The following is a 22,851-nucleotide window of genomic DNA, read 5'->3' as shown; positions in this document are numbered from 1 at the left end:
AGCTCAGCTCTAATGTGCATGAGTGTGCTGGTCAGCTGATTTTTGGCTTGCACAGAGGCTTTGGGAGGGTGTTTTTGGCTTCCAGAGAGCCTTGGGGGGTGAGGGCATTTTAAACCCCGCTCCCCGGCTCCAGGGAAGCCTTTAGAGCCTGGGGAGGGCGAAACACGAGCCTACTGGGCCCACCAGAAGTTGGGAAACAGGCCATTTCCAGCCTACAGAGGACCTCCAGGGGGTGGGGAAAGCTGTTTTCATTTTCTCAAGGCATTGAATTATGGACGTGGGCAGTTGCACATGTGCAATAGCAGCACCCATGGTCTTTCAGCACCTGAGGAATAAAAGGTTCACCCTCACTGCTCTATAGCATCATTTTGAGGGCAGGAATTGAAGCCATTTGTGTCCAGGACATAAACTATTCTAGTGACGACCAGCAGGCAGGTATTTCTAACTATTTCAATAGTCCTCTGCAGCAGGGGTCTCCAACCTTAACAACTTTAAAAGTTGTGGACTTCAGTTCTCAGCAAAGCTTTGCTGGCTGAGGAATTCTGGGAGTTGAAGTTCACAACTCTTAAAAGTTGCCAAGGTTGGAGAGGCCTGCCTTATAGAGTGCCAGCAGTCACCCACCACTGTTGCCTTCTGCACACTTCCTCTTTCCAAATAATTGTCTGCAACCCTGACAGTGCAGTTCATCGTGCTACGTGATCCCAGTCAATTCAATAACCTTTTATTCGAGTCCAATATGGGACATCTGCACATTGTGAAGACATAGCCATGGAGTTTAACGGCATTTAATGACAGGCATGAGGAGAAGCAGCTGCTCACTTGGGATAACCCTTGTCCAGCCTTGGTCACTGCAAAGATCAAAATGGCTTCCCAATTCACTAGGCTGGAGGGGTAGGCGAACTTTGCTCTTCTGTGTCATGTAGACTTCAACTCCCAGAATTCCTGGGCTAGCATGATTGGCTCAAAATTATGGAAGTCCACTGGTCACACAAGAGCCAAATTTGCCTACCCTTGCTCTACACGAAGTTGTCCCCAAACACTCCGTAAACTTTTATGGTTACGTCTTAGATGGACAGTGGGATGAGTTGTTCTCAAGGGGGGGGGGGGCACTCTGCTCCTTTCCAGATCGGGATATAAACCAGAACATTTCTTAGTCGTTTTTGGAAAGAATTCTGAAATTGGGTTCCATCATGGCCAACTTTGCCTGTCTCAACTTCATAGGTTGGGTTTTATGAGGTATCACATGCATTTACATGGTAACCCTGAATACACTCTAGAAAAGGTGTATCGCTGTGGGGGGAGGGAGAGAAGCTAAAAAGAGAGAGTGGCTCAACTCTATGTATTGAATTGACAACCAAGAGCAAATTATACTGCTCATGGTCAAATCCGCAGATATTTAAGGCTGCCCAAGGAAGCAATCCCTCCGCCCCCCTCCCCTGCCCACCAGTAAACCCAGCACCTTCTTCAGGCTGATTTACACATGCATACGCACATCCGTTGATGTATTGATGTGTGAATGAATCACAGGGATGCAACTTACCCGCAGACAATAGTTTTGTGGATTACTCAACAGAACAACTTCAAGCACCCTTCCAGTCATCGCGGCTTTGAAAGTGGCCTGTGGGAAATCACTCTTTGCCTTGGAGCGACTGGCTCGCCTCCAAAGTCTGGTCTGCGCACTGATACACACACATCTGGTATTATCTGTTGAAGGGAACAAAGGCTGCAAATGGGAATCTGCGTGAGAAGGGTCCTCGCGGGCAGGAGGGTTTATTTCACGGGGAAGAGGTGTATGTGTGTGTGAAAGCTGTTTCCTTCAGCTGCCACCACCGCCCGGTTAAGATGTCGCACTGGGAACATTTCACGCGTGAGCCAACATTTGCTCCGTACTCCCCACCCATAGCTTGCAGACACCTAGCGGTCTTACTGCGAACTTTCTCACGCCAGATCCTAAAGCAGAGAGATGCTTCTGTGGCCAGCACAATCTAGAGTAGATCGCTCGGGGGAAGAGAGAGAGTGAGTGAGTGAGAGGGAGAGAGTAAGTGAGGGGGAGGGAGAGAGAGAGAGAGAAAGAGAGGGAGAGGGAGGGAGGAAGAGAGAGAGAGAGAATAAGTGATGGGGGGAGTGAGGGGAGAGAGAAAGAGAGAGTGAGTGAGAAAGAGAGGGGGAGGGAAGGAGGGAGAGAGTGGGTGAGGAGGGAGGGAGGGGAAGGGAGAGAGACAGAGACAGAGAGAGACAGAGACAGAGACAGAGACAGAGAGAGATATATGTATGTATTTGAATTTCAAATTTGCGCTGCGCGACCTGGACTCGCGTTCGAGTCAACCTCGAGTTCCCTGCTAGCAAATCAGATGGAAAACGAGGTTGGGGAAACGGAGGGAGGAAAGGCCCCCTCATTTCTAGAGTCTCCGTAGTGCAATGGTTAGACAGTGCAGTATTGCAAGCTACTTCTGCTGATCACCGGCTGCCAACAGTTTGGCAGATCGAATAATCTCAATAGGCTCACGGTTGACTCAAGCCTTCCATCCTTCCGAGGTCGGTAAAATGAAGATTGTTGGGGGCAATAAAATGCTTACCCTCTGTAAACCGCTTAGAGAAGGCTGTAAAGCCCTGGGAAGCGGTATATAAGTCTAAATGCTATTGCTATTTTCCAATTGCAGGTCCGTCTAAAGTTCCTAGTTTATACACAAGGCAGGGCGCTCGCGTTGCATACACGCGTCCTCCCTCACCCACTCCCACAGAGAAAAAACATCCCTCCCTTCCCCTTCTGGCCTTCCCACGCCCCCTCCACCCCTAGGTCTTGGTCCCCTCCCTCTCCTGCAGCACCTGGCTGGGGCGCCCCTCGCATTGGCTGCGAGGGCCCATCAATCAGCGTCGAGGCGCTGCTGACATCATGCTGCAGTACAGGGGCTGGGCCGGACCGGAGAAAGGAGGTGTCCGGGAGCTCCAGCTGGCGCCCCGTCCCGGGCAGTGCCTCGACAGCCGACCCCTGGCTTTGGGTGGGAGCAGATCGCCGCGGCAGCCGTCCAGGCGCTCTCCTTCGGCGAGCGAGACCGAGCCGATCCCCGGACAGCCAGCGGTGTTTGGCCAGGCTTCTCTAAAATGGGCTGGGGGATGCCCCTCGCCTCCGCCTCTGGCCTCCTCCTCCTCCTCCTCCTCTCCTCCTGCACCCTCGGCAACAAAGGTGAGCCAAGTGCCAGGCGCCCGGGCTGCCCAAGGAGAGGGGTGTGTGTGTGGCTGGGAAGCTGTTGGAGCGCCCTCCGCGCCTCTCCCATCTGGTCAAACCTGGAGCGGAGCTTTCCTCCTGCCTTCTAATCCACCCATCTCTCCATCCTTCCCCCGGGAATGCTGAGAATCGGGGAGAGAAAAAGGGCTTGGCGCTAACCGTGGGGCTTGCCCCTTCCCTGCTTTTGCCATTTTGCTCCTCTCTCTCTCTCTCTTTCCATGCTTACTTCCTTCTGGAGCATCCCCTGCTTTGCTTCTTTGGATTGCATGCTAATCCACCTCTACCATCTCCTGTTTATCTCTTCCCACGTACCGTTCGTTTTCTGCCTAGCCTTTATCACGCCCAGCAATTCCCAGGGCTCCTTCTGTATTGCCGTCTCTCTTGGGATCAAAAAACGTGATGAAGCTGCTTTGCTACCCCCCCCCCTCCTCTGTTTCTAGGCTCGTTGCCATCTTCTCTTCCCTTGCAGCCTTAGGGTCTTTAGTGGGTTTGCCAGCCCGTTTAGTTCATGGTTGCAAAATCCACTAATTTCAAAAGCAAAGGAGAGGGAAACCGTGGCATTTAATAAATGGGTGAACTGCTCAACAGAGAGAGAGAGATGCTACTCTACGGAAGCTTCAGTATTCTGAACACGTCCGTATGCCTAGCTGGGTCCCTGAAAAGGAGAGAGGTGGCTAGGTTGATCTGGGACGAGAGTTCTTGGGGAAATAGAGGAATACTGCATGGGAACTCAAGGAAGGGGCTGGAGGTCCTGCATATTTTGGGGGAGACTGAATCATCTTCAAGCACCAGCCTGCAGCAAAGGAAGGAGAAGGAGTGTGTGTGTGTGGGGGGGGGGAGAGAAAGCATTTGATTTCCATTGCCATGGCTTTCTTCCTTAAAAATTGGCATGGGGAGAGGGAGGGCAATGCAGCAGCATTAGGATTCAGTGCGCTTGTTGGCTCTGCAGATAGATTGGGATCTCTCTGCCTGGTACCCGATTCCAAATGCACCACATAGCCACTGAGGGTTGACTTGGCCTTGTGGTTCCTTGTTAAAGCAGCCTTTGAGGAATCATCAAACGGGGGCTCTCCAGGTGCCTGGTAGGAGTAGCAGAGGTTTTAGTCTCCCTTCACCAGCTCATTGTCCTTCCATTGCAATCACCCCCCTTTGCTTGAAGCAAAGGCCATGGGGCAAGAGCTTAGGGTCACAAGGGTACCAAAGAGCGTCAGGTCGTGTAAGTAAGACACCTTAGAGACCTGACAGAAACAAGCAAGAATGCAACTTGGGCTGGGTTATTTGTTTGTTTAAATATGGCAGCTCTGAAAATTGATGTTCTTCTGCCTTTCCATATGCCAGTAACCCCAAAGCTTCCGATTTCTCTGCTGCAGTATAGCGTTTTCAAAAAACATCTCATGCTCTGATTTGCCTTATTTTTCACTCTTCCAGTCTTGCTTGGCTGCAGAGTGCTTTAAAGGCTCTAACAGAATCCCTTCCCAGGCACCTTTTGCAATTCAGCTACGATGCCATCTGATGAATAGAAGTGCTTCAGAAGAACTTCTTGGCTAAATTTACAACCATCTAATCCCTCAACCCCTTTTGAACACTGGCTAATTGGAAACCTCTGGAGACCAACAGGCAGAACCTGAAGATGATGTTTTGCGCCTGTTCTTTGTCTCCACCTCTTTTCTCCTGGGCCATCTCTTTGCTGTTTAGCATTAATTGTTGCCGATAGGAACGGATTTGCCAGTTCAAAAGCCTTTGGAACTGAAGTTATCTTGAAGTTAATACCATAGAATCTGTTACATATTTTTTCCTCTGTGATCTGTGAGAGATTTTTCCTCTGTGGTCTGTGAGAGGTGTTCATTTTCTGGCCAGTGTTTGTGATGCTGTGTTATATTTTGTCAAGTATGAGAACACAGTATAACACAGACTACATGGTCCTTGCTGGCCCACAATCTTGGTTCTAAATATATACTGTGTTTCCCCAAAATAAAACCCTGTCTTCTATTTTTTTGAAGCCTGAAATAAGCGCTTGGCCTTATTGCCATGCACTCAAAAGCCCAATCGGGCTTATTATCAGAGGGTGTCTTATTTTGGGGGGAAACAGGGTACTATCATAAAGTTTGGCTTTGTTTCTCATGCAAGAACCTGCTTGCAATTCTGGCTAAAGAACCCATCAAGAAATTACCAAGGATATAAAAGAGCAGCAAATAATCTTGAAACTGCCATAGAATACTATGAGATACATCAAAGTGCTTGAGCTGGAAAATCCAAATGACATTTCCTTCATGCTAAACACTGACCAGCCTGCCAGGAAGATTATCCATATAAGCCCTCCATGTTCTTATATAGCAATTTCAGGGGGTCAAAGCAAATGACTGTGCACCTCTGCCTCCACTTTGACCTCTTTAAGCCCCTTTTCTGAGAAGGTTTGCTTGTCTTACAGGGTCATTTCTAATGATGTCACTTGAAATATTCCCTATGGAACTAACCTCCAACTTTTTGAGGGTCCTTAATGTCAGTGGCAACTCAGAGATGGGGCTCCGCTGCACAGGTGGATGCTGTATATAAAGTTCTTAATCTCCTGTGGAAAATGTCCTTAAATTCTGCACGCCTCTAAAGGAGTTATAGGATTGTTCAGTCGTGAATGAATGGAACACAATTCTATCTGTAGGCTTTAATGTGGAGAGGTGGGGGTTGTAACTAGGACACTGTGATCTAATTCTAGATACTCCGTTTACTAGGGATTGGTTAGTTAGGAGGAATGTTAATTTGTAACGATTTCTCCCCTTCTCTCTCATCTCCATCTTCCATTTTCCCTGCCCTGAAGGTTGTGTGATGAAGATTAATTTGCTATTTCTGGGCTTGTGACATTTTTCGGAGCCTCCTGCTGGCTGCAGCCTCACTGTTGAGTCTGGACTGGCTCCAGCCAACAAGATTAGCGTTTCAGGCCATGAAGTGAAGCCAGAAGGAAAACGGCATATGCCAGGAGAGAGCAGGAGGCCCAAGGACTGTGGAAGAATATAGAGAGGGCGGGAGTAAGGATACCTGAGCCAGAGGGTCCTCTTAGATGGGAATCTGGGAAATCTGCTTTTCGCTTGAAGCCTTAAATTAATCTTGTGGTGATGAAAGAAAACTAAATACTATAAGAAACTTCATTTCCTCTTTGATTTTTTTCTGACATCCATTCACATCTTTCTACTACGGAAATCCAGATAATCTATTCTTGGAGAGCAAAGGGCTTCCTTGTGATGAATATGATTATAAATGTACATATCCTGATGGGACTTTTAAAATGATGGTGATAAATGTGTCTGCAGGATCCAACCTGAATTGGTCACCAAGACCAGACCTTTTGTATCCTGAGTTTTCAAACTTGACTTGGAGCCCATCCTCAGGGAACTTTTCTCCTGGTGACAAACCCAGATTGGATCCTGTAACATTATCCCAGGGCATGTATAGCTGCCTCCATTTGTTAAAGGTGTCTGTCAAAAGCTCTCTTTTTAGAGTTACTATGTCAAAGCAAACAAATGGTGATGTTTTAAGCCATGGGTCCCCAATCTTGGCAACTTTAAGACTTGTGGACTTCAACTCCTTCAAAGCTGGCTGAGGAATTCTAGGAGTTGAAGTCCACAAGTCTTAAATTTGCCAAGATTGGAAACTCCTGTTTTAAGCTACCTTCCAATTTGATCTTTCCCGTACGTTTGTCTGAATACAAAAATGTATGTATTTCAAGACATTCACCGATCAGAAAGGATTTAACTTACAAGATTTATAATGTGTAGAAATACACTGAGTATTATTATTTCTACCTAGGCATTAATACTAATCTTATTATATTAATTTTTAATCTTAAAAAAAAAATTAAAAATCAATTTGGACCAAAAGTATACATGCGTGTAAGTGCATGTCCCTATGAAACTAAAGAAAACACAAGGATATTTTTCAAATTATCTACATTCTTAATACTGTTGGACATGCGCTGTATAAATATTATTAAATATGTTTTTAAAGACTCTGATGTGGTGACAGCCATATAAAATCCTCAGCTAATTCCCAAGCAGTCTCTTTGCTTTTTAGCCATGTCTTTTATTTTTTTTAAAAAAATCCTAGCTAAATAAAAGAGAAAGCTGCTATTGTAAAATAATATCTGTCCCTTTAAGCAACACGTTAAGGAATTAAAATACCTTCCTAATCCCTTGATACTTCTCTTGATACCCTGCCAAAGGGAGGGGGGCCTTAGCTACCGAGAGTTCCGCAAGTGAAAATCTGCTATTGACATTGTTCCAATCTATCACAATTCTCTGAGCTGAAAAGCCTCAGTAAATATCCCCCATATTTTCTGCTCTGGCAAGTAGAAACCAGCGGGATTTAGGATGTAACCAGGATGTACCACTCCTTTCTGGGCTGGATTATGATACGTTTTTTCTAATCCTTTCCACGGGGGGCTCAGGGTGGCATTGTGTGACCTGCTTCTCCATTTAACCTCACCCAGACCCTGTGAAGTAGCTTAAATGTCAGCACAAACACTGGGCTACTTTTCTGGAGAGGCCCATTGTCCACCGAGGAGCATTTTGAGCTCCTATTCGGAGAGCAGGAAGGGAATATTTTTCCTTGATTTGCTTCGGCCCCTGCTGATAGATGACATGCTTAAAATTACAGCACAGAATGTTGATCTTGGACTGTTGGTCCTATTTGACTGGTAGATTCTCCCGGTTCTGAGTCCCACAACAAGTAATCTTCGACTTACAACCACAACTGAGCCCCAAATTGCTCTGTTGCTGAGAGATTCGTTAAGTGATTGCGCCCCATTTTATGACCACTTCTCTCCACAATTAAGTGAATCCCTGGAGTTATTAGCTTAATAACATGGTTATTAGGTGAATGTGGTTTCCCCACTGACTTTGCTTGTCAAAAGGTGATCACACGAACCCCAGCACACTGCAATCTTCATAAATAGTAGTCAGTGGCCAAGCATTTTGATTATGTTAAAGAGTCAAATAAGGTTCAGGAGGGAGGTGTTTTTAATAGGACAGTGAACACAAGAACAAGGGGGCACAATCTGAGGTTAGTTGGGGGAAAGATTAGAAGCAACATGAGAAAATATTATTTTACTGAAAGAGTAGTAGATCCTTGGAACAAACTTCCAGCAGACGTGGTAGATAAATCCACAGGAACTGAATTTAAACATGCCTGGGATAAACATATATCCATCCTAAGATAAAATACAGGAAATAGTATAAGGGCAGACTAGATGGATCATGAGGTCTTTTTCTGCTATCAATCTTCTATGTTTCTATGTGACCATCTGGATGCTGCAATGGTCCTAAGCATGAAAAACAGTCATGAGTCTCTTTTTCCCCCCAGTGCCACTGTAACTTTGAACAGTCCCTAAATGGGCTGTTGTAAAACTTACACCAGTCTACCTGTGCAGTCAGGCTGCAATGGTTCTTACTGGATATTGGCCACAATACGCATTCCCTGAATGAACTGTGCACGATTTGCAGCCTAACTAAGGTCATTGGCAGGGGCAGGATTGTATGGTTTTTTTCAAGTGTTTGCTCGGCTCATTTTGAGGCAGAAGGAAATGCAAGTTGAGAAAACAATCAAGAGGATTCATTGTTGCCAGTGAGGTATAATACGAAGCGTTATAAATGTCATTGGCAACCAGTCTGCATTGGTTGCCGATAAATTTCCGGTCACAATTCAAAGTGTTGGTTATGACCTTTAAAGCCCTTCATGGCATCGGACCAGAATTTTTCCGAGACCGCCTTCTGCCGCACGAATCCCAGCGACCAATTAGGTCCCACAGAGTGGGTCTTCTCCGGGTCCCGTCAACTAAACAATGTCGGTTGGCGGGCCCCAGGGGAAGAGCCTTCTCTGTGGCAGCCCCGACTCTCTGGAACCAGCTCCCCCCAGAGATTAGAACTGCCCCTACCCTCCTCGCCTTTCGTAAACTCCTTAAAACCCACCTTTGTCGTCAGGCATGGGGGAACTGAGATATCTCCCCCGGGCCTATACAATTTATGTATGGTATGTTTGTATGTATGTTTGCTTAATAATTGGGTTTTTTAAATACTTTAAATTGTAAATTATTAGATTTGTCATGAACTGTTTTATTGTGTTGTGAGCCGCCCCGAGTCTACGGAGAGGGGTGGCATACAAATCTAATAAATAAATAAATAAATAATAAATAAGAACGCAGAGGATATTGATTTTTGTGTTGTTTATTATCCCTTTTGCACCCCCAACGCTCTCAGCCAACAAGCACAAGCCTTGGATTGAAGCTGAGTATCAAGGCATTGTCATGGAGAATGACAACACTGTCCTACTGAATCCTCCACTCTTCGCTCTCGACAAGGATGCACCATTGCGCTATGCAGGTATGTCACTGGCAGGTTTTTCAATTAGCTACATTCAAGTGCATAGCCCGAGATTAACTGTGGCTTGTGAAATGACTTGTTTTATAGACTGCACCAAAGCCTAGTCTACGAATGTATGCGTCCATGTAGCAAGTTGAAGCCAAACAAAAATGTTATGATGAAGCCTCTGTGAATCGGTCACTATAGTTGCCTAAGGAAAGGTCAGATTCAATGTGATTAAATAATGAGTTAGCTGGCACGTATTCTTTTTGTTTTTTCTTACTAAATAATAGACGTAAGGAAGCCTGATCCAGATTAACATCCCAGACTGGGAATTAGGCCACAGTCTTTGTGACCTGAAGTATGCTGGGTCTCAACTATTTTATCCTTCTTTCACTATCACCTCCCTCCTCCTTTATTAGGTGTTAAATTTGAAGATATGGACCAAAGAGTCAATTTCTTTTCCTTTAAGACTAAGTTCCCAATTTTTCCACCCGGCTCAGGCATCAGGTATTTTATTTGTCCTGCCTCAGGTATTTTATGGCAAAACAACTATTTTTCATTTGTAATCTTCTTATCCTTTTTGTATCACTACTGCAATCTGTTTTTCTTACAAACCAAACCAAACACCTAATTAACCTAGTTATTTAAGAAAGAATAGCCTCTATCTGGAAATGTATCCTTTGATAGCACTTTCTGTATGAAACAGAGAGTAAATCCATACAACTATAAGAAATCAATGCCACATAGGAATGAGGGTAATAATTCAGCACAAGAGATCACTTCAAACAGAGATTAAAGAAGGCTAGCCTCTAAGCCAGACCTGGGCAAGATGCGGCCCGAGGGCTGGATGCGGCCCGCGGAGGTCGGTCCAACTTTTCTAGATAAGAACCGGGTGTTCAAGATTTAATATATAATTATATATATATAATATAATATATAATATAAAATATAATATAATATATAATTATAATTTATAATTTATAATTATAATATAATTAACTGAGTTCTACCCAATAATATACAGTATTGGATAGAACTGTTTTAATTATATTAGTCCGGGCCTCTAAAACCATCCCAATTTCTCATGCGGCCCTATGGCAAAATTAATTGCCCACCCCTGCTCTAAGCCAAACTTGGCAACTGTAAGATTTGTGGTCTTCAACTCCCAGCAAAGCTGGCTGGAGAATTCTGGGAGTTGAAATCCACAAGTCTTAAAGTTGCTAAGTTAGTTCTCCTTCTCCTCCAATGATCATTGTCAGCAGCCTCTCAGCATTAATAAAGCATGTGTACTAACAGAGCATTTCCTATCATTTCCCCCCCTTTGTAACAAATATTGCACACTAGTCCTCCAAACCTGTGGCAATTCTTCTACTCTTCCTCTAAAACATGTTAGCAAAGTTGTCTGCATTTCCTGCCAAAAATGACTAATTCTTTTCCTAGGAAGTTCAAGAAATCTGCAGTTCAAGATAATTTGTGCAATACATAATCTAAATTCGCAGAACAGAATCAATAAACATGATGGACTAAGATGGATTAGTCAAATTTGCCTGGCAGTGACGAATAAAAAAACCTTTGAAGTTATTAGACTTTCTCATACATAGAAATCTCTGACAATGAGACTTGCCTTAGGGGCTGTATATTGTGATGTTCCATGGAAAGATCTCACATAGTGCGCAAGGATGACATGCAAATTTGTGAAGCATTCCTTCTTCTTTTTTTCCGGTAAAGGAAAGATTTCGCATAATATTGCAGGCCCAAAGCTACAATTTTAATGTTGTTGTTCCAATATAAAGTCTAAGCTATAGTACTTTCTATAATATAAGCAGTCTTCAAATATTATAACTTAGTGGCATTTTCTAAGGAATGCATAATCAAGTCAGGGTTGGTAGTTAGAGCGAAGTTTCTGGCATATAAGAAATATGGTGACAGTGAATTCATTTCCCTCTCTGGATTACAGCTGTGTTTGCTCGTTTGTCAAAGAAGCTTGTTCTGTATGCCTGTGCTGTCTCTGAATCCTAAGATAATTGTCCTTTAGAATGACGTTCGCCACATAAGGACATATAGCATGGATGTTTGCAGAAGATGTTCATGTGCAGTTGTAAACATTCTGGTCTATACATAAGCAGAAGGCTTGTATCAGGGTTGGTCATGACCTTTAAAGCCCTACATGGCATGGGACCAGATAACCTCCGGAACCGCCTGCTACCTCACGAATCCCAGCAACCGATAAGGTCCCACAGAGTTGGCCTTCTCCAGGTCCCGTCGACTAAACAATGTCGTTTCGTGGGCCCCAGGGGAAGAGCCTTCTCTGTGGTGGCCCCGGCCCTCTGGAACCAACTCCCCCCGGAGATTAGAACTGCCCCCACCCTCCCTGTCTTTCGTAAACTACTCAAGACTCATTTATGCCGCCAGGCATGGGGGAGTTAAGACATTCCTTCCCCCTAGGCAATTACAAGTTATGCATGGTATGTTTGTGTGTATGTTTGGTTTTATTATAAGGGTTTTTAGTTGTTTTATTAATTGGATTTCTACATGCTGTTTTTATCATTGTTGTTAGCCGCCCCAAGTCTGCGGAGAGGGGCGGCATACAAATCCAATAAATAAAATAAAATAAATCAGGGTTGTTTCTCGAATGGAAACCAACCAGGGCTGGGCTTCTGGTTTGGACCGGTTTGCCCAAACTGCAAGTGACCCACTGGTGATGTCACATTGACATAATTGAACCGAATTGGTCGGTGCCTCCACAGGTGCCACCATCATTTTTTTTTTAAATCATTTTTTTTAAACAAAATTCTTCTGTGCATGCACAGAAGCCTAGTTTCCAGCACTGTGCATGTGGTCGCCAGTTTGTTTTCAGCATTTTTATTTTTTATTTAGTTTTGGGGGAGGGTTTGCCCTGCGCATGCACGCACGTGCCACGCGGCACGGGAGAAAATGAACCAGCAGCGAGGTAAGTTGGAAGCCACCCCTGAAACAAACACAATACATTCAAGCAGAAAGGCATTTGCCCTGCACACAGTTGTGTTGTTTACAGAGATGTTCCGAGGCAGAGCCGATTGGGAATGTTGGTAGCGGGTATATTCTCCTTTTCTGAATGCTTGAATAGTGCTTTCCAATTAAACTATTCGACAGGCTTTATAAATTGTGTTGGGAGACATGATGTGCCAGAGGCCCATTTATGCTGGAAATAGCTCCACATAAAAGAGAGCAGCACGGAGCATCTGCCTCATCACATGTTTCATTTCTTTTCTTTTGCGTAAAAACAGGACACCTTCAAACAGGTTCCAAAGCATACCTAGCATGGCTTACTTTAAAAATGAAACGTAATTAAGATGCAACAGTAAACCATTATAGAGATTAATATCAAAAGTCAGAAATATGTTGGGGGGGGAATTAAAATGCCCCTATATTGCAATATGCATATATAGATGAAAAAAACCTGAGAAAATAAAATCATCTTTGACACCAGAATAGCAACGGGTGCTAGACTTAAATTACTAGGAAGAGCCAGCAGCAGCTATAGCTGAAATCCACATGTCTGGAAATTGAGAAGGTTGGAAAATTCTGCCCTAGGATAAAGAATGGAAAAAAGCACTCCAGATACTGGGGATTCAAAATCTTGTATAAATACAGTGATCCCTCGATTAGCGCGGGGGTTACATTCCAAGACCTCCCGCGCTAATCAATTTCCGCGTTATAGTGGTGCGGAAGTAAAAAACACCATCTGCGCATGCGCGCCATTTTTTTCATGGCTGCACATGCGCAGATGGTGGAGTTTGCGTGTGGGCGGCGGGGAAGACCAAGGGAAGGTTCCTTCGGCCGCCCAACAGCTGATCTGCTCCGCAGCGCGGAAGCACCGAGGAGCCGAAGATGGGGTTTCCCCGTTGCCCAGGCAAAGGGGAAACCCCATCTTCGGCTCCTCGCTGCTGCCGCGCTGCGGAGCGGATCAGGTGTTGGGCGGCTGAAGGAACCTTCCCTTGGTCTTCCCGCCGCCCAGGCAAAGGGGAAACCCCAAGATCGCTTGCCGCTTGCCGCTTGCCGTATTGCAGCTTGGAGCCTTGCTTCGCCTCCTTCGCTGCAATACGGCAAGCGGCAAGCGATCTTGGGGTTTCCCCTTTGCCTGGGCGGCGCTGGGGCCATGCGGAGCCGCTCATCTAGGGGGGCGTGGACCGGCAAGGTGCCCTCCGCTCTCTCTCTTTCTCTCCCTGTTACCGGTGTGGTATAAGAGAGAGAAAGAGAGAGAAAGGAGGGCGACTTGCCAGTCCACGCCCCCCTGGATGAGCGGCCCCGCATGGCCCCAGCGCCGGACTCCGCCGTTGCCTCCGCCCTTGTTCGGCTCTGCAGCTGAGAGGCCACGTCCACCCCCTCCTTGGTGTCCCCGGCACCCAGCGTCCCCACGCCGCCTCCACCTCCCGGTAATGCGCCCGACCTCTGCCTCTCTCTTTCTCTCTCATATACCACGCCGGCAACAGGGAGAGAAAGAGAGAGAGAAATGATAGAAAAAAGTGGAGAAAAAAAGAGAAATAAGAAAATGATTGAAGCAGAGAATGACAGGAAAGAAAGAGAAAGAGACAGAGAAGTGACTCTTGGTGATGACGTATGACGTCATCGGGTGGGAAAAACCGTGGTATAGCAAAAAAAACGTGGAGTATTTTTTAATTAATATTTTTTGAAAAACCGTGTTGTAGCGTTTCGCACTAATCGAGACCGTGCTAATCGAGGGATCACTGTATAGGCCAACAATTGGCCAACTTCTCAAATTGGGAACAGAAATGGACCAAAACGCAGTGAATTTCATTAAATTGCTTTTGTGAAGGGTGAGGGGGGTCATTTATTCAGGCCCCACACACAGAGTGGACCACAACCAAATTTGGCTTGCGCATTCAAAATTATTGTATATTCAATTCAATTTATTAGATTTGTATGCCGCCCTTCTCTGAAGACTCGGGGAGGGTCACAGAATAAATATAAAACAAGCATATAGAACAAATCTAATACAGTGATACCTCGTCTTACAAACGCCTCATCATACAAACTTTTCAAGATACAAACCCGGGGTTTAAGATTTTTTTGCCTCTTCTTACAAACTATTTTCACCTTATAAACCCACCGCCGCTGCTGGGATGCCCCGTCTCCGTTGCCAGCAAAGCACCCGTTATTGTGCTGCTGGGATTTCCCTGAGGCTCCCCTCCATGGGAAACCCCACCTCCAGACTTCCATGTTTTTGTGATGCTGCAGGGGAATCCCAGCAGGGGAATCCCAGCAGCACAAAAACGGGTGGTTCGCTGGCAACGGAAGTCCGGAGGTGGGGTTTCCCAGCAAGGGGAGCCTCAGTGAAATTGCAGCATCACAAAAACAGATGTCCGGAGGTGGGGTTTCGAGGACTTCGGTGTTTTTGCAATACTGCGATTTCACTGATGCTCCCTTTGCTGGGAAACCCCACCTCCAGACTTCCGTTGCCAGCGAAGTGCTTGTGGTTTCCCACGGAGGGGAGCCTCTGGAGAATCCCAGCAGTGCAAAAACGGGTGCTTCGGCTGGCAAAAGGGGTGAATTTTGGGCTTGCACGCATTAATCGCTTTTCCATTGATTCCTATGGGAAACATTGTTTCATCTTACAAACTTTTCACCTTAAGAACCTCGTCCCGGAACCAATTAAGTTTGTAAGACAAGGTATCACTGTATATTAAAAAAGTACGACTAAAGACCCTATGTAATACATATATCCATTCTTTAATTCTAATAACAAGAGGTGTTTCTCTAATTGGGTTTCCTACATATTTCTATTACTGGGACATAAACAACAGTGGCTATATGTTGATCTTTCAAGAGAAACATTTTGTTTTATATGTTTATATCCTAGTGAAAATGCAGTTTTCCCAGCGCAGTTTACAAAATTTTAATAATCAACATACTTTAATAATACTATAATAATAATAATAATAATTATTATTATTATTATTATTTATTAGATTTGTATGCTGACCCTCTCCGAAGACTCTTAGATTAAATAATTCTTAGATTAAATAATAATCTTAGATTAAAAATAGCAGATTATAAGGCACAGTTATTAAGTTTGCATATTGTGCTATGTCTTAAACTGTGCTTAGATTCACATGTAACCTGCAGAGTGTGAGCTCAATAATTACATATATAATTATTCCATCAGTGTGTTGCTCCTGGTTCAGTCCCGGTTCTGCCAACCAGTTGTGGCGGTGGCAGGAGGCTCCGCCCACCCTTCTGGGATGCTTCTGCACAGAAGCATCACATGGGTGGGCAAGCGCCCAAGCAAACCGGTAGCAACAGGTTTTTGAACCCACTACTAAATTATCCCCAATGATTTGGAGCTTGATTGGACCAGTCTTGCTTACCCTAGCAAAGCATAATTGCTGTCAATATTCATTCCTGCTTTGTCTGGATAGGAGATTGCTCAAATTCATTTAATATTGATGGATGTTGCCAGCTGTAGAGTTGGAAAAGACTTGTCCTAGAGTGATTTGTGAACTGGATCTAGGTCATTGTCTTCTCTTCCCCGGCTCCAAATACAGTAATTGAATTGGCTGTCCATTCTCAATCAGCAAGGAATCTATACTGATTAGCTTCAGATGAATGGGCTTCCCAGGAAATGGGACTGAATAACAACTACAGAAGGAGGGAATTCCCAGATCCCAGCAAAGGTGCCTTTTCTTAATTCTGCTTCTGTGTTATTAAAACCTACCAATCTGAGAAGACACTGTTAGCTCCTTTCAATACTTGCTTTTGGTGAAGTTTCCTAGCACTTAGGCTGCTGAAATAACCCAGAAGTATTCAAAATGCTACCAGGTTTTAATGGGTTTTGTGCTTAATATTTCAAAGGAATCCAACTAGGTACAGATTAAACTCCCAGCCTTTTCCTCTGCCAATTTTAATATTTGTATGTATGTATGTATGTATGTATGTATGTATGTATGTATGTACGTACGTACGTACGTACGTACGTACTTACTTACTTACTTACTTACTTACTTACTTATTTACCTATTTACCTATTTACTTATTTACTTATTTACTTATTTACTTATTTACTTATTTACTTATTTATTGGATTTGTATGCTGCCCCTCTCCGAAGACTCGGGGCGGCTAACAGCAATAACAAGACAGCATACAATAATAATCCAATACTAAGAACAATTAAAAACCCATTATTATAAAAACCAAACATACATACGGACATACCATGCATAAAATTGTAAGGGCCTAGGGGGAAAGAGTATCTCAGTTCCTCCATGCCTGGCGGCAGAGGTGGGTTTTAAGTAGCTTATGAAAGGCAAGGACGGTGGGGGCAATTCTAATCTCTGGGGGGAGTTGGTTCCAGAGGGCCGGGGCCGCCACAGAGAAGGCTCTTCCCCTGGGTCCTGCCAAGCGGCATTGTTTGCAATATTATCCAGCTTTTCTTTTTGAGAAAGTTTCCAGCATATTTCATGCTAATGAAGAGGGCAGAGGAGAGAAGGACAGAAGAGAATGAAAAGATAATGTTTTCTTCCTATATTTCCCTTGTTTCTTAATATCTCTTTTTTCCTCCCTTTGCATTATTTGCTTTTGGGACACTAGGTGAGATCTGTGGATTCCGGATCCATGGAGCAGGAGTGCCTTTTGAAGCAGTGATCCTTGACAAAGCCACAGGCGAGGGGTTGATCCGGGCAAAAGAGCCGGTGGATTGTGAAGCTCATAAAGAACATACTTTCACCATCCAGGCCTATGACTGCGGTGAGGGTCCTGATGGTGCCAACACCAAGAAGTCCCACAAGTAAGACTTATTGGACTCAGTGCTGCAGTGATTTCCCTCTGAACCTACTAAATCTCTTGGAATATACTAGTGTGGGAGAGCTGGTCTATTCAGGAAGTGGATAGAATTGCTTCTTGGCTTGCAGTAGGACGTTTAAGAGTTTCTTGTATTTAATTCTGTGTTTTCTTCCTGCTGCTCACATTAGCTGTAATGTAGGGTGTATTTCAGTAGAAACTAGTGTTTAATTAAAACGCTTCTCTCAAAACAGTTCAAAGCTTATGAAGAATTACTTGTCATCTAAGCAAAGGTCTTGCCCATGTCTTCCACATTCATTTCAATATGGCAATGGAAGATTTGCAAATGAGAATAATAATAATTAATAATAATTTATTAGATTTGTATGCCGCCCCTCTCCGAGGACTCCGAGAATGGATGCTAGCAGTTAAAGCAGGGGCTCCCAAAACATGGCAACTTTAAGACTTATGCACTTCAACTCCCAAAACTCCTTCTATGCTCATTATTTTCTTCTTGAAAAAGCCCTTCTAAAATTATTTTTCTCCTAGTGTTACTACTTTCACAGCATTGCATGAAAAATATAAATATTGCCGAAAGAGTAATTTTCTTGATGGAAAGGGAAGGCCTAAAAGCTGTCTGCTCAAAAAATGTTCACTAGCATTATAATAAGAATGGAGGGGGGGTGTCTCCTAAGACGTCCTTATAGACGTATACAGTGGTACCTCAAGATACGAACCCCTCGTCTTACGAACAACCTGTGATACGAACCCGGGGTTCAGAAAAATTTTGCCTCTTCTTACGAACTTTTTTCAAGTTACGAACCAGCATTCGGAGACTGCTGGGAAGCCGCGCGGCTGTTTTAAAAGGTGACAGCTGGGCGGCGGGGCTTCCCAGCAGCCTCCCGAACGCCGGTTCGTAACTCGAAAAAAGTTCGTAAGAAGAGGCAAATTTTTTCTCAACCCCGAGTTTGGTTCGGGAGGTTGCTGGGAAGCCCCCCAGGCCGGCTGTCACCTTTTAAAACAGCCGCGCGGCTTCCCAGCAGTCGCCGAACGCGGAAGTTCGGGTTTGGCGTTCGGCTTCGGAAAGCTGCTGGGAAGCCGCGCGGCTGTTTTAAAAGGTGACAGCCGGCCTGGGGGGCTTCCCAGCAACCTCCCAAACCCCGAACTTTTGCTGAACTTCCGGGTTCGGGGTTCAGGAAGTTGCTGGGAAGCCCCCCAGCCCAGCTGTCACCTTTTAAAATAGCCACGCGGCTTCCCAGCAGTCGCCAAACGCCGTTTTTTTGCGGGGGGGTTTTTTGGTTGCACGGATTAATTGACTTTACATTGTTTCCTATGGGAAACAATGTTTTGTCTTACGAACCTTTCGTCTTACGAACCTCCCCCTGGAACCAATTAGGTTCGTAAGACGAGGTATGACTTTATAATGCTTTCTGGTCTTACTGGTTTTTATAACACTCTGATGAGGTAAACTTGGCAGCTTTGAGACTTGTGGACTTCAACTCCCAGAATTCTAGGAGTTGAAGTCCACAAGTCTTAAAGTTGCCAAGTTTGAAGACCTCTGAGGTAAATCAAAGTACAATAATATGTCTGTGGAGATTCTCACTCATCCAGATCATGGTTGTCCCAAACGTGCTTTTCAAAAGGCAATTGGACTTCCTTGGTTTTATTTCCCTTGAAGACAGTTCGCTTCCCATCCAAGAAGCTTTTCCAGAGAACTGAAAAACTTCTTGTTGCCTTTTGAAAAGCACCTTTGGGACAATGTACAGCAATAGTACAGAGGTTACTGCCTAGCATTTTTCTCCTTTCAGAAAGGGTCTCTCGACCTAGTTGCTTACTACTCCTCCCCCTCCCTCCCCACAGGGCCACAGTACACGTGCGGGTGAATGATGTCAACGAGTTTGCTCCGGTCTTTGTGGATAAGCTTTACCGCGTGGCTGTGACAGAAGGGAAACTCTACGATCGCATCCTGCGGGTGGAAGCTATTGATGGGGACTGCTCCCCTCAGTACAGCCAGATCTGCTACTACGAGATCTTGACTCCAAATGTCCCCTTCCTGATTGACAATGATGGTAGGAACTCAGAATTCATGATTAACTATTCACAATTATCTTTATTGTTATATTGTATTTTTTTTTCTGGTAAGCCACCCTAAGGGTGGCCTATAAATCAAATAAACAAATAAACAAACAAACAAACAAACACATACGTACATACATACATACTTTCTGGAGGTTGAATTGACCCAGATGTTGGAAAGCAGTTTTAGGCACAGCTGTGGAACAAGTCTATGTAAAGTATAAACACTCATGAATGACAGAATTCCTTGGGATTATTTCCCCCCACCTCTTAAAGGAGGAAATTAAAGTTGTTTGGGAGTCACATTAAGGTTTTAGATCTTTGTGAATTTTTTTTTAATGGAAAACAAATATAATGCTGTTCTCTCCCCACTTCCACAGACTACAATCTCTCTCTCCCTCTCCCTCCCCGTTCCCTTCCTCCCTCCTCTCTCTCTCTCTCTCTCTCACACACACACACACACACATACACACACACACACACACAATGGGACACAACAGGTCGATCAGAAAGCTCAGCAGTTTGGCGGTTCGAATCTCTAACACCGCATAATGGAGTGAGCTCCCATTACTTGTCCCAGCTTCTGCCAACCTAGCAGTTCGAAAGCATGTACGAATGCAAGTAGAAAAATAGGTACCACCTTTGATAGGAAGATAACAGTGCTTTGTGCGCCTTTGGCGTTTAGTCATGCTGGCCACATGACCACAGGAGATGTCTTCAGACAGCACTGGTTCTTCAGCTTTTTTCAATGTATACTCTTTTTAATGGTTCTAGCTTTTTTGTCCTCCTTTATCTGCCTTTTGCTTTTTCTCTTTTGCCTTCCTATGATGCTCTCTGGTCTGCTAATCTGTTCCTACCAGGGAATATTGAGAACACAGAGAAACTGCAGTACAGTGGAGAGCGCCTGTATAAGTTCACAGTGACAGCATACGACTGTGGCAAGAAACGAGCCTCCGATGATGCTGAGGTTGAAATTCAGGTGAAGCCCACCTGTAAACCTAGTTGGCAAGGTATGAAGCTCTTTTCAGAGGCATACACATTACTTTTTAATCTTTTGATTCCATCTATTGTCCTCTGAATTGTTTGCCATAATTTTTCTTCCTCTTTTGCTTAGAGATGATTATTCGCTGTGCATAGTCTATGTGTGTGTGTGTGTGTGTGTGTGTATGTATATATGTATATATGTATATATATATATATATATATATAGATAGATAGATAGATATAGATAGATATAGATATATATATAAAGATATATATATGTAACATATTTTTGCTGATAATGAAAAGGAAGGGAGACTACTATAGATCTATTTCAGGCTTATCTGCCTTCATCAGGTAGCCACACCATTACTGGGATTTGAACCTGGGTCTCTGCCTTGTATATATATATATCATGTGGGCATGCATTATCATATATAATAAATGCATTTATATAAGATTGTATACATAGATGTATACATGCATTTGTGTGTGTGTGTATAAATATTTAGATAATGAACTGTGTTACAAAAGCAATTGACATTTTTACCATTCTTTTTTTAAAATAATTTTAATGAAAGCTGTTGCATGAATCATATCCCACTATTTTTAATCAATGAAAAATTATAATTATTTCAGTGATTGAGTAATCCAGCCAATAAATTGACCATAGTTTTTCAATCTTAATTCAGTTTGGAATACAAATATTTCTGAATCAAGATCCAAACTATTCTGTACCTGTAGCTTGCTAGCAAACTAATTGTATTGTGTTTGATGCTACCGATGGCGGTGCCATGGATATTTTAAACCTGTGGCCCACAACCTTTTGGGCACCAGGGACCTATTCCATGGAGTGAGGTTCTTCCACAGACTGGAGGGGCCATGGTTTCACGTACTGCCTTCATCCTACAGATTGGGCTTTGCTTGTTTGCACAGCCCAGTTTTAGGCTTGCCACAGCCTGATGCCAGTCCACAGATCGGAGCATGGTGACACCTGTTTTAAACAGTGGTGCAGCTCAGGGATGGGTTCCACTTACCTTCCCTACAAGTTGACATCATGACCCTAATCCTAACCCCTTTCACGTTGCGCAAATGTTTTTTTGTCAGCCGCGGCGACCAGAGAACCGGTTCTGGGGTGTGACAATTGGCCATTGCTGCCTGTTCAGCGAGCGGGTAGAAATTTCTGCCACCAGTACGGGTGAACTGGTCCGAATCATCAGCAACCCACTGCTTGATTTCATTCTTAATGCAGTTGTGGTCCGCTGGTTTAATACTATGAAGTTCCTCTTTGTTTTATTCAGGAGAGACATGTAAAAAGATTGCAAGAAGGGATACGTTTTGAGTTTTTAGTGGGGAAGACATTTATTCAAGTTTAAATGGCACAGGATGTGCATTTAAAAATTACTTGGTTTGTGAGTGACTTTTTTTAAAAAAATGCTAGTAACAAGCACTAAAGAGATTCCGGGTCTCCTTAGTAGGATTTTTGTATCTCATGGGCTGGCTAAAATATTTTGATACAAAGGATTGAGTAGAAAAACCATTTCTCTACCAGTGTAAAAATCTAGTTAAGTTGTTTTGAAAGTACCATTTTGCATGATTTGGGCACTTGGTAACCAGTTTTCACTTAATGACGGTGTTCCGAAATAGTCAATAGGAGAACCTTCAGAAAAGGTCACAGGTTGCTCCTATAATTTGCTCTCGCTCCCATCACTTTTTCTCCCAAGGACCTTAGATTAGATTAGATTAGATTTATTGGATTTATATGCTGCCCTCTCCGTAGATTCGGGGCGGCTCACAACAATGGTAAACAAAACATAGTAGCAAATCTAATATTTCATAATCTAAATTACAGTTTTAAGTTAAAAAGTCCAAAAGAGCCCCAATATATAAAAAACAAGCACACAATCGAATCATACACAAAAACTACATGGGCAAGGGGGAGATGTTTCAATTCCCCCATGCCTGATGTCAGAGGTGGGTTTTAAGGAGTTTACGAAAGGCAAGGAGGGTGGGGGCAATCTTAATCACTGGGGGGAGCTGGTTCCAGAGGGTCGGGGCCAACACAGAGAAGGCTCTTCCCCTGGGTCCCGCCAAATGACATTGTTTAGTTGATGGGACCTGGAGAAGGCCAACTCTGTGGGACCTAGCTAGTCGCTGGGATTCGTGCAGCAGAAGGCGATCCCGGAGATATTCTGGCCCGATGCCATGAAGGGCTTTATAGGTCATAACCAACACTTTGAATCGTGACTGGAAACTGATCGGCAACCAGTGCAGACTGCGGAGTGTTGGAGTAACATGGGCATATTTAGAGAAGCCCATGATAGCTCTCGCAGCTGCATTCTGCACGATCTGAAGTTTCCGAACATTCTTCAAAGGTAGCCCCATGTAGAGAGTGTTACAGACTTCTGATACTTTGCAGCATGTATCAACCTACAGCAAGACTC

At 44.2% G+C, this 22,851-nt stretch overlaps 1 protein-coding gene across 1 annotated transcript in view; it reads left to right on the top strand.

Annotated features, from left to right (window-relative positions):
• Positions 1–2,918: 2,918 nt before the first annotated feature.
• The window catches only part of CLSTN3 (calsyntenin 3), a 55,942-nt gene continuing 36,009 nt past the window's right edge, over positions 2,919–22,851 (top strand). Inside the window, exons 1-5 of the mRNA XM_070741979.1 lie at positions 2,919–3,184; positions 9,469–9,591; positions 17,162–17,357; positions 19,211–19,419; positions 20,287–20,436. Coding sequence (XP_070598080.1) covers positions 3,103–3,184; positions 9,469–9,591; positions 17,162–17,357; positions 19,211–19,419; positions 20,287–20,436 — 760 coding nt within the window. The 5' untranslated portion in view covers positions 2,919–3,102. The remainder of the gene's footprint in view (positions 3,185–9,468; positions 9,592–17,161; positions 17,358–19,210; positions 19,420–20,286; positions 20,437–22,851) is intronic.

This window comes from Erythrolamprus reginae, chromosome 2, assembly GCF_031021105.1.
Source record: "Erythrolamprus reginae isolate rEryReg1 chromosome 2, rEryReg1.hap1, whole genome shotgun sequence".
NCBI lineage: Eukaryota > Metazoa > Chordata > Lepidosauria > Squamata > Dipsadidae > Erythrolamprus > Erythrolamprus reginae.
Note: the sequence above shows the minus strand (reverse complement) of the source record. Positions and strands in the feature narration are given on the sequence as shown.